This window comes from Pinus tabuliformis, chromosome 7, assembly GCF_031772625.1.
Source record: "Pinus tabuliformis cultivar Carrire ecotype Pingquan chromosome 7, CPIR1, whole genome shotgun sequence".
NCBI classification, from domain to species: domain Eukaryota; kingdom Viridiplantae; phylum Streptophyta; class Pinopsida; order Pinales; family Pinaceae; genus Pinus; species Pinus tabuliformis.
The window spans coordinates 822,687,291-822,703,898 of record NC_142293.1 but is presented as its reverse complement, the minus strand read 5'-3'; the positions used below and the strand labels follow the sequence as shown (position 1 = coordinate 822,703,898).

At 33.1% G+C, this 16,608-nt stretch overlaps 1 protein-coding gene across 1 annotated transcript; it reads right to left on the bottom strand.

The window, feature by feature from the left end:
* Positions 1-4,499: 4,499 nt before the first annotated feature.
* Positions 4,500-5,180, bottom strand: LOC149250139 (uncharacterized). Its single transcript, XM_089453561.1, has one exon. It carries the CDS (start codon positions 5,178-5,180, stop codon positions 4,500-4,502), a length of 681 nt encoding a protein of 226 aa, XP_089309687.1.
* Positions 5,181-16,608: the final 11,428 nt, after the last annotated feature.

The following is a 16,608-nucleotide window of genomic DNA, read 5'->3' as shown; positions in this document are numbered from 1 at the left end:
CAGGATTTACCATGGTCTACGACGATTCAAAATGGTTTACCATTCTTGAAAATGGTTTACCATTGTTGACCATGGCTAAAGATGATTGACAATGGTTCATTTTCATATTGAGACAGTCTTTGTCACAATGTCACATTGGAACATGATTTACTAAGTTTGACCATGATTATAAACCCAAGGGATTTATATTAACCCTAAGGATTAATATTATAAACCCTATGAATAAACCCAATGGTTTACCACCATGGTTGAATATGGTTGACCATGGTTGATTTATATATTGAGACAATCTTCGTCATAATGTGATGTTGGACTATGATTAAAAATGATTATAAACCCAAGGGATTATTAAACCCTATGTATAATATTATAAAGCCTATGAATAATATTATACCCTATGTATATGAACCGTTAGATTAATAAACCCAAGATATTGATATTATAAACCCAAGGGAATAATAAACCCAAGATGTTAATACTAAAATCCCAAAGGATTATAAACCCAAGTAAATCATATTAAACTGAAGGGATTAATATTATAAACCCAAGGTAAATAATCCCTAACATAAATATCATCGTTGACCATGGTTTATTTTCATATTGAGACAATATTTGTCACAAGGCGATGATGCAACATGGTTGACCATGGGTATTATATCCAAGGGATTAATATTATAATCCCAAGGTATACAAATCCTAAAATAATTATTATAAACCCTAAAATAAACATGGTTGAATAAAATAAATATGGTTGGTTATGGTTGAATATGGTTGACCATGGTTGACTATTGTCTGAAGATTTATGAGATTTATATTAAACCCAAGTATTAATATTATGAACCATATGAATAATAGTACATTGTATGAATATGAACCCTTAGATTAATAATCCCAAGGGCTTGATATTATAAGCTCACGAGAATAATAAACCTGAGGGATCAATACTAAACACCCAAGGTAATAATAATACACACAAGGCATAAATATTATAAACCCAAGATATATAAACCCTAAGATAAATATTGTAAACCCTAAAATTATCATGGTTGACCATAGTTGATTTTAATATTGAGACAATATTTGTCACAATGTGATGTTGCAACATGGTTTACCATGCTTGACAACGATTTATTTTCATATGCAGACAATATTTTCTCACAATCCAATGTTGGGCCATGATTGATTTTCATATTGAGAAAATATTTGTCACGATGTTACATTGGACCATGGTGGACCATTATTATACACCAAGGAGATTTATATTAGGCCCAAGGATTAATATTGGACCCAAGGATTAATTCTAAGACACTAATATTTTATAAACTCAATTGAATAATATTAGACAAAACAGATTAATATTATAAACCTAAGTTATATAAACCCTATAATAAATATTATAAACCCTAAAATAAACATGGTTGACTAAAATAAATATGGTTGACTATGGTTCAGAGTAATATTAAACCCAAGGGATGAATATTCTCAACTCAATTTAATTAATTAAATCCATGGGATTGATATTAAACCTAAGGATTAATATTATGAACCATGTGAATAATAGTACACCCTAGGAATATGAACCTTGAGATTAATAAACCCAATGGAATTATATTATAAACCCATGGGAATAATAAGTCTAAGGGATCAATACTAAAAACACAAGGGAATAATATTACAGCCAAGGGACAAATATTACAAATCTGAGGTATATAAACCCTAAGATCTATATTGTAAACCCTAAAATTATCATGGTTGACCATGGCTAGCTCTCGTTGACTATGGTTGGGAGTAATATTAAAGCCAAGGGATGAATATTATCAACACAATTAAATTAATTAAATCAATGATATTTATATCAAACTGAAGTTTAATATTATGAACCATATAAATAATAGTATACATGAGGAAGTCCCAAGAGTTAGCTCAATCGGTCAATCAAGTTCTTTGCCAATGGGACATATGGTCGAAACCCGAAAACTCTTGGGGTCAGGTCAGTAAATAGGCCGAGGGGTGTGACCCCCTTTAGGTGGGGTCCACACTAGCGTTGTTCGATCTTGGACGTAGTGGACCCACTGACCATGGGTATCCGTGAACCAGTTGTGAAAAAGAAAAATAATATACATGAGGAATCTAGACCCTTAGATTAATAAACACAGGGGATTGATATTGTAAACCCATGGGAAGTAAACCCTAAAATTATCATAGCTGATTTTCATATTGAGACAATATTTGTCACAATACGATGTTGAAACATGGTTGACCAAGGATATTATATCCAAGGGATTAATATTATAAACCCAAGATATACAAACCCTAAAATAAATATTATAAACCCTAAAATAAACATGGTTGACTAAAATAAATCTGGTTGACTATGGTTGACTATTGTCTGGAGTAATATTAAACCCAAGGGATGAATATTATCAACCTAATTTAATTAACTAAATCCATGAGATTTCTATTAAACCCAAGGATTAATATTATTAACCCTATGAATAGTAGTACACTCTAGGAATATGAACCCTTAGCTTCCTAAACACAAGGGATCAACACTAAACACCCAAGTTGATAATATTACACACAAGGGATAAATAACCCAAGATATATAAACCCTAAGATAAATATTGTAAACCCTAAAATTATCATGGTTAAGTATCATTGATTTTCATGTTGAGACAATCTTTGTGGCAATGCAACGTTGCAACATGGTTGGCCATGATTTATTTTCATATGCAGACCATCTTTTGTGACAATGCAATGTTGGACCATGGTTGATTTTCATATTGAGAAAATTTTTGTCACAATGTGACATTGGACCATGGTTGACCATGATCATAACCCAAGGGGATTTATATTAAACCCAATGATTAATATTATAAATCCTATGAATAATATTAAGACCGAGGAATAAGAAACCTCATATTAATAAATATAAGGGATTGATATTATAAACCAAAGGGATTAATACTAAAAACCCAAGGGAATAATATTTAACCCAAGGGATAAATAGAATAAACCCAAGTCATGTAAAACCTAAGATAAATATTAAAAACTAAAAACTATATATGGTTTACCATGCTTGATTTTCATATTGAGACAATCTTTGGCATAATGCCACGTTCGACTATGGTTGACCATGGTAGACCATGGTTGATTTTCATATTGAGAAAATCTTTGTTACAATGTGACATTGGACCATGGTTGACCATGATTATAAACCCAAGGGATTTATATTAAACCCTAGGATTAATATTATAAACCCAATGAATAATATTATACCCTAGGAATACAAACTCTTACATTAATAAACCCAAGAGATTGGTATTATAAACCCAAGGGAATAATTCTAATACCCTAATGTGTTATAAACCCAAGGGAATAATATTAAACCCAAGGGATCGATATTATAAAACTACGGTATATAAATCCTAAAATAAAAATTATAAGCTCTCCAAATAAACCTAGTTCACTAAAATAAATATGACTCACCATGGGTTGACCACAATTTTAGAACATTGATTATGGTGACTATGACATTAATAAACCGAAAAGATTAAATCCTTCGATTTATTAATCACTTAGGTTTATAATATTAATCAAATAAGAGATGTTATTAAACATAATTAATATTGTATTAACAATGTTATTAATAGTTTTCTAATTAATAATATTGTTTTAAAATTCATTGTTATTAATGATACTTTTATTTATATATATTTTTAAGATATACTATTTATTTATAATAATAACCACTATAAATTTATAATAACTAATATTTAAAATGTTAATTTTTGTAAATATTTAATAACCTAAAATTGTAAATGGTGGAGATCACATATGAGTATTTTATACTATTTATGAATTCTTCATTGTAATTTATATATAAAACAACTAGTACATTGGATATAGTTTTAATATTAAACCCTAGGATTAATATTATAAACACTATGAATAATATTATACCTTAGGAATACAAACCTTTACATTAATAAACCTAAGGGATTGATATTATAAACCCAAGGGAATAATAAGCCCAAGGGAATAATCCTAAAACCCCAATGTTTTATAAAAGTAAAGGAATAATATTAAACCCAAGGGATTGATATTATAAAACTAAGATATATAAATCCTAAAATAAAAAATATAGACCCTAAAATAAACCAAGTTCACTAAAATAAATATGGTTGACTATGGGTTGACCACAATTTTAGAACATTAGTTATGGTGATTATGGAATTAATAAACTAGAGAGATTAAATCCTTAGATTTTTTTTTTTTTTTTTTTTTGTTACAAGAACGGTTATAGGATTTCAATGGCCACACAATCAGTTACAAAGGGAGAAGCAATTTTCAGCATGCCTTTCTACCACATGAGGCTTGGCTCCTGCTCTTATCAGCTTCCTCTTTTTACAATTGTTAAAGTGCACTTCTGCTACTAATTGTCCAAGCTGAAAGATACAAACGAACTGATGTAAAAGAAAGCAGTAAAACATGGCTCTTTATGGGATGGGCGCCCACAGGATTTCCTTATTTTTGACAATAGTTCTAGCCTCTAATTGTACTTCCCTGTTTGCCTGAATGTCTGCTACTTTATTATTTGCTCTCAGTACATGGAAATAATTCAAGTGTAGGGACTTTGACATGCTTTTGATCCTTGTAATTAACCTTCCTAGCTGCAAATCTGTTGGATTGGAGTTAGTCGCCACTGCTCTTATGATTACTTGGGAGTCTCCAAAGACATTTGCTTCCCGAATTTCCAGCTCTTTGAGGAAGCTTACACCTTGTAAGAGGGCCAACTCCTCGGCTTGTATGCTAGATGTATGGCCTAAACCCCAGGAAAAATTGTGAGGAGATGTGTTGTCTGGCATATTAATGTGTCCTCCAGCACCGACCTTCCCTGGATTCCCTTTTGCTGCCCCATCAAACAATAGAGAGGGAATTGGTTGATTGGATAGCCAATCCTGAAAATCTTCCTCATTTTTCCTAATTTGCCAATCTTTGAGAGTTGGAGGAGATCTTCTTGACTTGTGAAATTTAAAGTTAAGGACAGATCCCAGATCTCTGTCTTGCTGGTTGAGATTTGAGTCGTCTCCTATGTCTACCAGCCACTCGTTTAGTTGGCATTTCACTGAGTTGGCTATTATTCTATGGTCCTGCTCTTTGCTTCGGAATATCCTCATGTTCCTTTTCAACCAAACCTGCCAACTAATGAATTTTGGCAGTGCACTCCAAGCTGTCCTGATCGTTTTTTTTTTTTGTTGTGTTCCTAGATATCTGGCCATCCAGCCTGCGAACAAATCCTGAACAGAAGTAGGATGAATGAAATCATAATTCCAAGGATCTAGCAGCTCCTGCCAAATAGAGATTGTAAATTTGCATTCAATCATGAGATGAAGGTCAGTTTCTGAGCTTGCCTTGCAAAGAATGCATCTGGAAGGCCCATTGAATCCTCTTTTCTGGAGTCTGTCCTCAGTGAGAATTTTTTGGTGACAGAGAATCCAACATAAATGATCTATTTTAGGAATAGAGGGGAAATTCCATATGCCTACCCAAGGGGCAGGGTTGGGAGGCACGTGCGGGCGCTCAAGGCACTTAGAGTATCCATGCGTGACTGTATAGCCTGCCCGATTTCCCCCCAACCTCTCATGTCCTTCTTGCGAGCGTGGATAGGGGCCAGCCCATGTAAAAGGATTCTGAGCGATGCCCACTTAGGTTGCAAGGCGATGGGCACAGGGAGGAGTTTCCAACCTGCCCAGGTATCCTCTGTCCACAGCGAAATGTCCCACAGGGTGTGGATGTTTGCTGCAGCTAGCCAATTTTTTAACCCTGTAAAATCTCCCAATTCTTCCAATGGAGGAGGATCCAGTATTCTGTCACTCCATAACTGTATTCACTTGCCATTTCTAGGAATCCAATGTGAGGAGTTTTTTATCATCGGACCAATTCTGTTAATGAAAATATTGAAATGAGTTTGGAATGTGTTTTTAGGCTGATCCAAGAATCTGAGCCTCACTCCTCTGAAGTATTTCCTCCGCAATGCAATCTGAGCCCAATTTGGATTAGGAGCAATGATTTTCCAAATTAATTTGGCTCCCATAGCTAGATTTTGAGCTTTGAGATCTTCAAAATTCAATCCCCCTTCAAAAATTGGTTTAGTGATTGTTTCCCAATTGATTAGGGAAAATCTTTTATCATTTTGTTTACCACCTTTCCAGAATAAATGCCTAATTAACTCCTCCATTTTTTTAAGATTACCACAGGTGCCAGGAGGACAGAGAATTTGAAAATCGGAAGACTACTGAGAACTACCTTGATGAGCACTACTTTGCCGGCGATATTGAGCCAAGAGGATCCCCAGGCTTGCATCTTTGCTTTGAATTTGTCTAGCTAAGGAGACCAGTCTTTGCTTGATGCCCTCTTGTTGAAGATTTGCAGACCAAGATATTTAAATGAAGACCAAGCAATCGAGGCTGCAAATCCAAGGCATCTAGCTATGTAATTTGCGGTAGTAGTAGAGATGTTCCAGCAATATATTTGACATTTACCCTTGTTTAACATGCTGCTTGAGGTCATACAAAAGTCGTCCAGAACTTCTTTGAATTTGATAGCTGAATGAGGTGTAGCAGCAACCAGCAGTAGAGTATCGTCAGCGAAGAGGGCATGATTGATGCATTTCACCCCTCTTGCAATGCACAGTCCAAGAATGTCTTGTTCTTGATGCTTTTTATTCAGATAGAAATTGAGAAAAGAAGCTTGAATGACAAATAGGAGAGGTGAGAGAGGGCACCCCTGCCTCAGCCCTCTAGAGGCTTTGAAAAATTTAGCGGCCCTTCCATTCACTAGAGGAGCAATCCAAGGTTTCGATATGCAAGCTTTTATCCACTTTATGATGCTTTTCCCAAATACCAATTTATGCATTACATCAAACAAAAACCTATGTCTATCATAGTCAAAGGCATTAGTTAGATCTAATTTAATAACCATACCTTTTTCCTTTCGGTGTTCGCTGGAATGGATTGCCTCCTACACCAGCACGAATCCCCCTTGATTGTACGGAATGATTTTAGGGAGAAATCTTTTCAACCTGTTTGCTATCACTTTGGTGATCAATTTGTACCCAATATTACATACAGAAATTGGATGAAATCTATTAAAGGAGTTTGCCCCTTTTTCCTTGGGGATGAAGGTGAGAAATGCTGAATTTGTGCAGCCTCCAATCTTCTGACAATCCTGGTATTTCTGAATCATTTTGAGGAATTCCTTCTCAATTATTTTCCAACAGGTTTGTAAAAATCTCGGTGTGAAACCGTCCGGTCCTGGGGCTTTATCCGGATCCATGGCGAAGAGGGCTTCCTTGGTTTCCTTGTGTGTGATTTTGCTTTCTAGGATCTGATTCATCTTGGGTGTGATGAGGTTAGGGACAGCGTCCAGCAGGCTATCATTTTGCTCAGCTCCTATTTCTTCCCTGTACAGCTTCTCAAAATGATCTGAAGCTGCCTTTTTTATGCTTGCAAAGTCCTTCAGAATGTTGTTTTCTTCTTTTATTTCGATGATGGAGTTCCGTCCTTTCCTAGCTTGAGCTTGTTTATGAAAGAAAGAGGAGTTTCTGTCGCCAGATTTGAGCCAAAGACTTCTATACTTGAGCCTCTAATACTCCTCTTCTGCCAGGCATGCCTTATGGAAGTTTTGATGAAGCTTGGTTTCCTTTTCCAATTCCTCTTTAGTGATTTCAGCTGTTTCAAGATGGAGATGCTGATTTTCTAGTTCTATTTGAGATTTTTTCCTTTCCGCAGCTGGGTTGGGCAGGGTTTTCGCCCAATTTTTTAGCATGGCTTTAACTCTTCTGAGTTTTTCCTCCCACACAAAGAAGGCAGAACCCTTGACTGGGTCTTTCCAGCAGTCTCTGACCTTGTCCATAAAGTCTGCCTCTTTGATCCAGAGAGAGCTAAACCTGAATGGAATAGGTCCCAGGTCCTTAGGGGTCAGCAGTTCCAAGATAATAGGCTTGTGATCTGATATGCTGCTGTGAAGGATGTGCGATCTAGCTTCTAATCCTAGAAGCAGGAAGGAACTCTACACCAAAAATCTGTCCAGTCTTGCAGCTTTGTGTCCTGGGTCGACCCTCTTGTTTGACCACGTGTACTTGTCGGCGGTCAGCTTAATGTCTATCAGATCCCAATCCTGCATGAGAAGATCTTCTACTGATTCTCTTGTCGGATATCTGATAATACTGCCTCCTCTTTTTTCTGACGAGAGGAGGGTGAGATTGAGGTCTCCGGCTATGATAATGCTTTCCAAATTTTCCAGATCTGCCATGTTTTTGATGGAGTCCCAACAAATTTTCTTTTCACCTGCATTGTTAGGAGCATATACATTGACCAGACTAATTATTTCCTTAGATTCTAAGTGCTGCAATTTTAACAGAATCCAATGAGTGTTCAGGGACTTAGAGATAAGTGAGAACTTATTTAGATTCTAGAGCGACCCAAGTCCTCCTAATGCTCCACGGGCAAAGGTTCCATGTGCTCCATCTTTTTTCCAAAACTTTCTGCTTGCTTGGAGGAAGGCTAAATCCTCCAGTTTAGTCTCCTGGATGAGAAGAATGTCCGGGGCTTCCAGTCTTATTAGACTATTCATTGGTTCTTCTTTGGCTTTGGAGCCCATTCCCCTACAATTCCAGGAGACTATCTTCATCATTTACTTTTGCTGTGATGAGCTCCTTTGGAGCTCTAGGTTTGGATCCTCTTCGTCTTCGGGGTTTTCTCTAGTAGTTTCTCTAGCGTTGGCTGGCTGCCCTGGAGCTTGTCTTTGTATGTTTCTTGATCTCTTTTTTCCTTTGTTGACATTCAGCCTGTTGTAGATCTTCTGGGGGTAGACTGCGAATCCCCTATTTCCACTTCTTCCTCTGATTCCTCGGACTCTTGGGTTTCTTCCTCCTCTTCTAACATCTTCTCTTTGGATCTCTCTGGTACGCTTTTAGATTTAGGCGGAGATACTTCTCTCGGAGTTTTTGTCTCCTGGGTATTTATGATTTCAAATCCAAGGATCTAAAATTTGTTCCCTTGTCTTTCCATGGGTGGATGTTGAGCAGGGCCCATTTGGGGGGCTCTGGAATTAATATTTATAGTCTTCCTGAAAGAAGTTTTGGGTCTTTTTGCCTAATTCCATCCTTCTTCCTTCCCTTTTTCCTCTACCCCTTTGGACAGGCATTCTCTAGCGAAGTGCCCGTAGACTTGACACTTCTGACATTTGAACGACAACTTGACACTGCGCTTGTTGGAAATATTTGAGAAATAAGAGAGGGACATGAATACCGCTTGAACTTTTAATTCCATATGAGAGCCCACTCTAAAAGCCAATAGACTCCCACAAGGTCCCATCCATCTTGCAAACACAGATTCAATTTGAATTATTCAATTGAAGTAGGGGATTTGGAGTACTTTGTTCCACTAACAGAGGAGAATGCCAACAGTCAAGCGTGTCAAGCGTTTCATGATTAAATTGTGGGATAACTACATGTCCAAGGTTGCGCATATGGAAGGAAAACTATCGTTCCATCTTATATTGTTTCATATACTTTTTATTTTATTTTTTAATATCATTTTTTTTAATCTTTATACGTGGAGATAAATGAGAGACACAGTAAAATTTTAATCTCATTTGGTAAAAAATTAATTTAAGTAGGGTTTAAACACCCTATTTAGATATGCAAGGAAGTTATGGCTTTTAATTTCATTCATTGATCGAGTGGCGACTACGAGAATATGCTGGCATCTTTTAGTTTAGACCGTCAGATAGAAAGGATTAATTAGCAAAATGATTAAAATGCCCAATTCCAATTGGAAGGATGCCTATCCACGTAATTATGAATGAGATTCAATGTATAGAATAAAAATTGTCTTGCAATTGGGTAATTTTTTTTTTCACATTGAATGATTTAATAAAAATTATAAGAAACTTATTTCTTTTTCCACTGAAAAATTAAAAGAGATTTATTGGTATCTTTGAAGAAATATTAAGTGTCATAGAAATTCAAGCTCTAAATGATTATAAAAAATTATCTTGCAGTTGGGTAATTTTTTTTCACATTAAATGATTTAATAAAAATTATAAGAAACTTATTTCTCTATCTTGTAGGAAGAATTAACTGTGACCTAAATTAAAATTCGAGCCATAATTCTTGATTCTTGTAGTTCGAGCGATCACCAGATATTTTCTAACTAACTAAAACGAATTGTGTGACATTCAAATTTCCAAGCAAGTTAGTTTCTTATGTGGCTTTATTTAGAGTTTGCACTCAGCAACTTTTTTCACGTTTCTTGAATAAAGTTTTCTTTGTGAGGCATTAAAATTATTTTGCATTTATTTATAGGCTCGTGTCTAGTTAAATACATAGCTAATCTATTTAGCAACATTTTTCTATTTTTTCCCAAAAATGTCTTCTTTTTTAAAGCATTAAAAGTCTTTTGCATTTATTTATAAGTCCGTACTCTCTCAAATACATATTCAATCTCCCAAAATATCACATGGAATAAAGGAAATCTCTTAATTGTCACAATTCTTCTCAAGTCTATGTCTTATGATGTTTCTTTTGCAACATCTGTTGCAATTGCTAGTAGTATATTATGTGTGTTTTACAATTTTTTTAGAAAAGTTATAATATTATTGAAATTTTATGTTATATTTTTATTACCAAATAATTTAGCAATACTAAAATTTTATATTATGTTTGTTTTACGATTTTCTAAGAAAGCTATAAAATTATTGTAATTTTATATTTTTTCATATTACAATTTTTTTGGAAAAGTGATAATATTATTACTAATGATTATAATCATTGTATATTTCTATTTATAAAAAATGGTTAATGATTAATATAATCTAATACAAAATATATTATTTAGAATCACATATGTAATTTAAAACAATCTATTAATGGTATGTGAGAGATAAATTTTTATTTTATATTTTATTTTTAAGGGGTAGACAGGCATCACTTAGGTTTCTGTGCAAACTTAACCACACACGGTAGACCTTAGACTATTAATGAATGGATGATGCTCAAAATAATAAGATGTTTGTAATAAGAATAAATATAAAATTTCTCATATTCACAAATTAAAGTATAATATAAATTTATGATAGGATCTTTATACCAAGATCTAATAATAAGATTTTCATAAAACCATATTCACAAACTATAAAAAAGTAAAAGTAAAATATTAATAATTATTCCTATATTGCAATACAAATAAATTTAATTTACAAATTTAATAATACATTTAATTACAATTTGAAATTAATCTAATTATAACATTTTAAAATTTTCAATTTTTCAATTTTTATTAATTTCTACTTTAATTTTAATTTAAATATATTTTAACTAAGCTTCAAGGATTAACTACTGGTTATATTCATTTTTGGTATTTTCCGAGAGTTATGCGATATTATTATATTTCCTTTGGTTTTCTTTGAAACGAATGCTTGTGAGGAATGGTAGATGCTGAGATAGATCCCTTCTGCTTTGAAATGAGTTTTCAAAGAGAAGTGAAGAATGGTAGATACTGAGACAGATCCCTTCTACTTTGAAATGAGTTTTCAAAGAGAAGTATAAGTTTTGAAAGGGGTAAGTCATGAAGCCCGTAAACTGTATAATACTTTCTTAATCACATCAGCCATGTTCATTCCATTAATGCCAAAAGTTTGCTAACATGTTTGAGTGCGTCGTGAGAGGGTATTAATGACAAAAGTTTGCTAACGTGTTTTGAGTGCTTCGCGAGAGGGCAAATCATTTTTATTATTCTTTCCAATAATAGAAAGCTGGATGACTACGGCTTCACTTCTTCAAACATTGTTTATTTTAGTGTTTGTAATATTTATATTTGGGTGTACGAATGTTGGGTTTATATTATGCCCTTGGGTTTATTGGGCTTAATATTATTCCCTTGGGTTCATAATCCCTTGGGGTTTTATTATTAATCCCTTGGGTTTATTATTCATTTCGGTTTATAATATCAATCCTTTGGGTTTTTCATTCCCTTAGGTTTATAATATCAATTGTAGCAAAACATGGTTAACCATGTTTGAATGTCGCATTGTAACAAGGATTGTCTCACCATCAAAATAAACTGTGTTTATTTTAGTGATTGTAGTATTTATATTTGGGTTTACCAATGTTGGATTTATAATATTAGTCCCATGGGTTTGATATTATTCACTTCGGTTCATAATCCCTTGGGGTTTTAGTATTAATCCCTTCGCTTTATTATGGCTTTACGTTTAGAATATCAATCATTGTCAATCATAGCAAACCATGGTCAATAATATTTGAATGTCGCATTGTGACAACGATTGTTTCACCATCAAAATAAACGACGTTTATTTTAATGTTTGTAGTGTTTATATTTGGGTTTAACAATGTTGGGCTTATAATATTAGTCCCATGGGTTTAATATTATTTCCTTGGGTTCATAATCCCCTAGGGTTTTAGTATTGATCCCTTAGTTTTATTATTCCTTTAGGTTTATAATATCAATCCCTTGGGTTTATTATTCCCTTAGGTTTACAATATTGATCATGGTCAACCATTGTCAATCATTGACAACCATGGTAAACCATGGTTGAATGTCACATTGTGACAAGGATTGTCTCACCATGAAAATAAACCATGTTTATTTTAGTCTTTCTAATATTTATATTAGGGTTTACCAATGTTTGGTTTATAATATTAGTCCATTGGGTTTAATATTATTTCGTTGGGTTCATAATCCCTTGGGTTTTATTATTAATCCTTTGGGTTTATTATTAACTTGGGTTTATAATATCAATCATGGTCATCTTTATTAATCTCTTGTATTTGTAATATCAATCCCTAGCGCTTCTTGATCCCTTAGGTTTTTAATATTTATCCATTGGGTTCACTAATTCCTTGGGTTTATAATATTGAACCATTGGGTTTATTAGTCCCTTGGGTTTATAGTATTAGCCCCATGGGTTTAATATTATTCCCTTCGGTTCATAATCCCCTGGGGATTTAGTATTAATCCCTTCGTTTTATTATTTCTTTTCGTTTAGAATATCAATCATGGTAAACCATTATCAATCATAGCAAACCATGGTCAACCATGTTGGAATGTTGCATTGTGACAACGATTGTCTCACCATCAAAATAAACCTTGTTTATTTTAGTGTTTGTAGTGTTTGTATTTGGGTTTAACAATGTTGGGTTTATAATATTAGTCAGGAAAAATTTTAAGAACCACCCTAAATTTATATGTATAATAAATGGGCGAATCCCCATGATACATAGGAAAAATGGGAGGCGATTTTATCACTAATATAATATGTATATATATATTTTTTGGCTAATCTCTCACCAGATTATATTATCTTGTAAAGTTATGGAGAATCTTTCACTGAATTATAAAATCTTGTAAGATTTTGGAAAATATTTCACTGAATAATAAAACATTGTGAAGTCTTGGCGAATGTTTCGTTAAAGTATGAAACAATATATGATAATAATAAAACATATTCATTAAAATGGAATATACTAACATACATGTTTGGAAAAAAAACATAATTTTCATTTCCTACAAACAATGTTGTAAGTTTTAGTGGCCATGTTTGTCATGGTAGGAGAGATTAATGTTTTCTCTACCATTTTTGTCAAGCTACCACTTTTGCCAAGCTATCAAATTTCTTTCTTATTCCATAGACTCCAACTGCAAGATAAAAAAAAAAAACATCAAGTTTGTTTTGCCCAACATGCCAACAAGTAGGTAGCCCCAACTATATAATATATTAAATGTAGATTTATTATTATTTTAATTGGAAATCTTCAATTAAATAATAAAATTTAATTACGTCTCACCCAATCTAAATTTCTTATTAGCATATTTCACTAGCTTCATACCATTTTTAACAGCATTGTGACATGTAGATTAATTTCCTTTTTGGTGCATTATCTCCTCCTTTTAGGACAATACGGTGCAGTAACCCAACCCCTACAGATCATTACGACAAACTAAGAATAGCAGAGAAGATGAAAGGTTGTACAAACCATCGTGTTTTTCAAACAACTAATCCAAGATCAGTACCTTAACTTTTTCATGAAGATATCATATTGAGAATGTTTGAAAAATGGTGGGAAATCTGGGCAGCGATTATCTCTCTTCTGCGAGGGTGATGAGGAAAGAGTTAAAATTTCATTGTTTTGAATTTTTTTTTGTTAAATCAGAAAATCCAATATTAATGGAGATATCGGTGTTCTTTACTAAATTTTGTGATGTGACTGAATGGAGCTTTAACCATTCACCTTAAGACTTTATTTACAATATAATTTCCTAAGTCTATTTAATATATTCATTATCATAAAAACCAACATATATCCATCTTAACTCCACATCTAGCGCTCTCAGAAGGATGAAACCTATTTATCCCTCCCAGCACTTGGTAGACCCGGAATTAAGATGGATCTAAGCTGATAGAATTTCCCATTTAAATAGTCTATGCTCACATGAATACCATGGTATTACCATGGGTCAATACCATGGGTTATCATAAACCTGGAGCTTAAAAACTATTATTAGTAATTTATAAAAATTAATAAAATTAATAATTGATTTTTATTTTTTATTTTTATTTTAAGCAAGTTAAAATGTTTAAGTGACATTAAATTACAAGATCCATTTTTACTCTTGATCTACTAAGCCCCCAGAGGGATCAAATATTTTTTCACTCTATGTTAGTTTTCATATCACGATATTTGATCCAGAGTAAAGATGGATCTATGCTAATTTAATTGCCCCCTTTAAATAGGTTGCATTCCATGTAAATACCATGGGTCAATACCATGTGCGAGCGTTATTTTTATTAATACTAATATTAGGGTTAATAATGTTTTTTTGCATGGTATTAATAATAATTTGGCCCATATGCTTCACCTAAATATAACACATTTTTTGAGTGTTCGTAAATATAAGGTGGCTTATGGAGTACATATAAAAATGTTTTATTTATTTACCATATCTCTCGTTTATTTATATTTTTATTAATTTACCATAGCTCTTTTATATGTATGGTATTTGGCCCATAGGATTCAATTAAATAAAACCTCTTTTTTGAGCCTTCTTAAATAGAAAGAGGTTTTATTTATTTACCATACCTCCACTTTATTTATATTTTTATTTATTTACACAGTTGCGAGTTCATAAATATAAGGTGACATATGGAGTAAATATAAAAAAAAATGTTTTATTTATTTACCATACCTCTCGTTTATTTATATTTTTATTAATTTACCATACCTCTTTTATAAATATGATATTTGGCCCATAGGATTCACTTAAACGAAACCTCATTTTTGAGCCTTCTTAAATAGAAAGAGGGTTATGGACTAAATATAAAAAGAGGTTTTATTTATTTACCATACCCCTAGATTATTTGTATTTTTATTTATTTACCATACCTTTCGAGTAAGTATAAAAAGAGCTTTTATTTATTTACCATACCTCCACTGTATTTATATTTTTATTTATAACTATCATAAATACATTTTCTTGAAAATGAGGGCGAATGGAAGATTGTAACTCCTAATTTCAAGGGCTAAATTTACTTTTTTACCCTCTCCCCTAAAATAAGGTGGGCTAACCTCCATACCTAATTATTTTATAAAATAAATTTGAGGCGATTTGTAACATTGTAGTATGATACAAAATATTCGCTCAATAAGAATATAAAACCCCTTAATTTAGCCCAAGGGCAAAAATTCGCCCCTAAAATTTTCCATGATATTAGTCCAATGGGTTTAATATTATTTCCTCTGGTTCATAATCCCTTGGGATTTTAGTATTGATCCCTTAGATTCATTATTCCTTTAGGTTTATAATATCAATCCCTTGGGTTTATTATTCCCTTAGGTTTATAATATTAGTCCCTTGGGTTTAATATTATTCCCTTGGGTTCACAATCCCTTGGGGTTTTAGTATTAATCCCTTGAGTTTATTATTCATTTGGGTTTATAATATCAATCCCTTGGGTTTATTATTCCCTTAGGTTTATATTATCAATAAGGGATTGTGACAACGATTGTCTCACCATCAAAATAAACCAAGTTTATTTTAGTGTTTGTAGTGTTAAATATATTTGGGTTTAACAATGTTGGGTTTATAATATTAGTCCCATGGGTTTAATATTGTTTCCTTGGGTTCATAATCCCTTGGGGTTTTAGTAGTGATCCCTTAGTTTTATTATTCCTTTAGGTTTATAATATCAATCCCTTGGGTTTATTATTCCCTTAAGTTTATAATATTAGTCCCTTGGATTCAAAATTATTCCCTTGGGTTCACGATCCCTTCGGGTTTTAGTATTAATCCCTTGGGTTTATTATTCATTTGGGTTTATAATATCAATCATGGTCGACCATGGTTGAATGTCCCATTGTGACAAGGATTGTCTCACCATCAAAATAAATCATGTTTAACTTAGTGTTTGTAGTATTTATATTTGGGCATACCAATGCTGGGTTTATAATATTAGTCCAATGGTTGAATGTCGCATTTTGCCAAAGATTGTCTCACCATGAAAATAAAACATGTTTATTTTAGT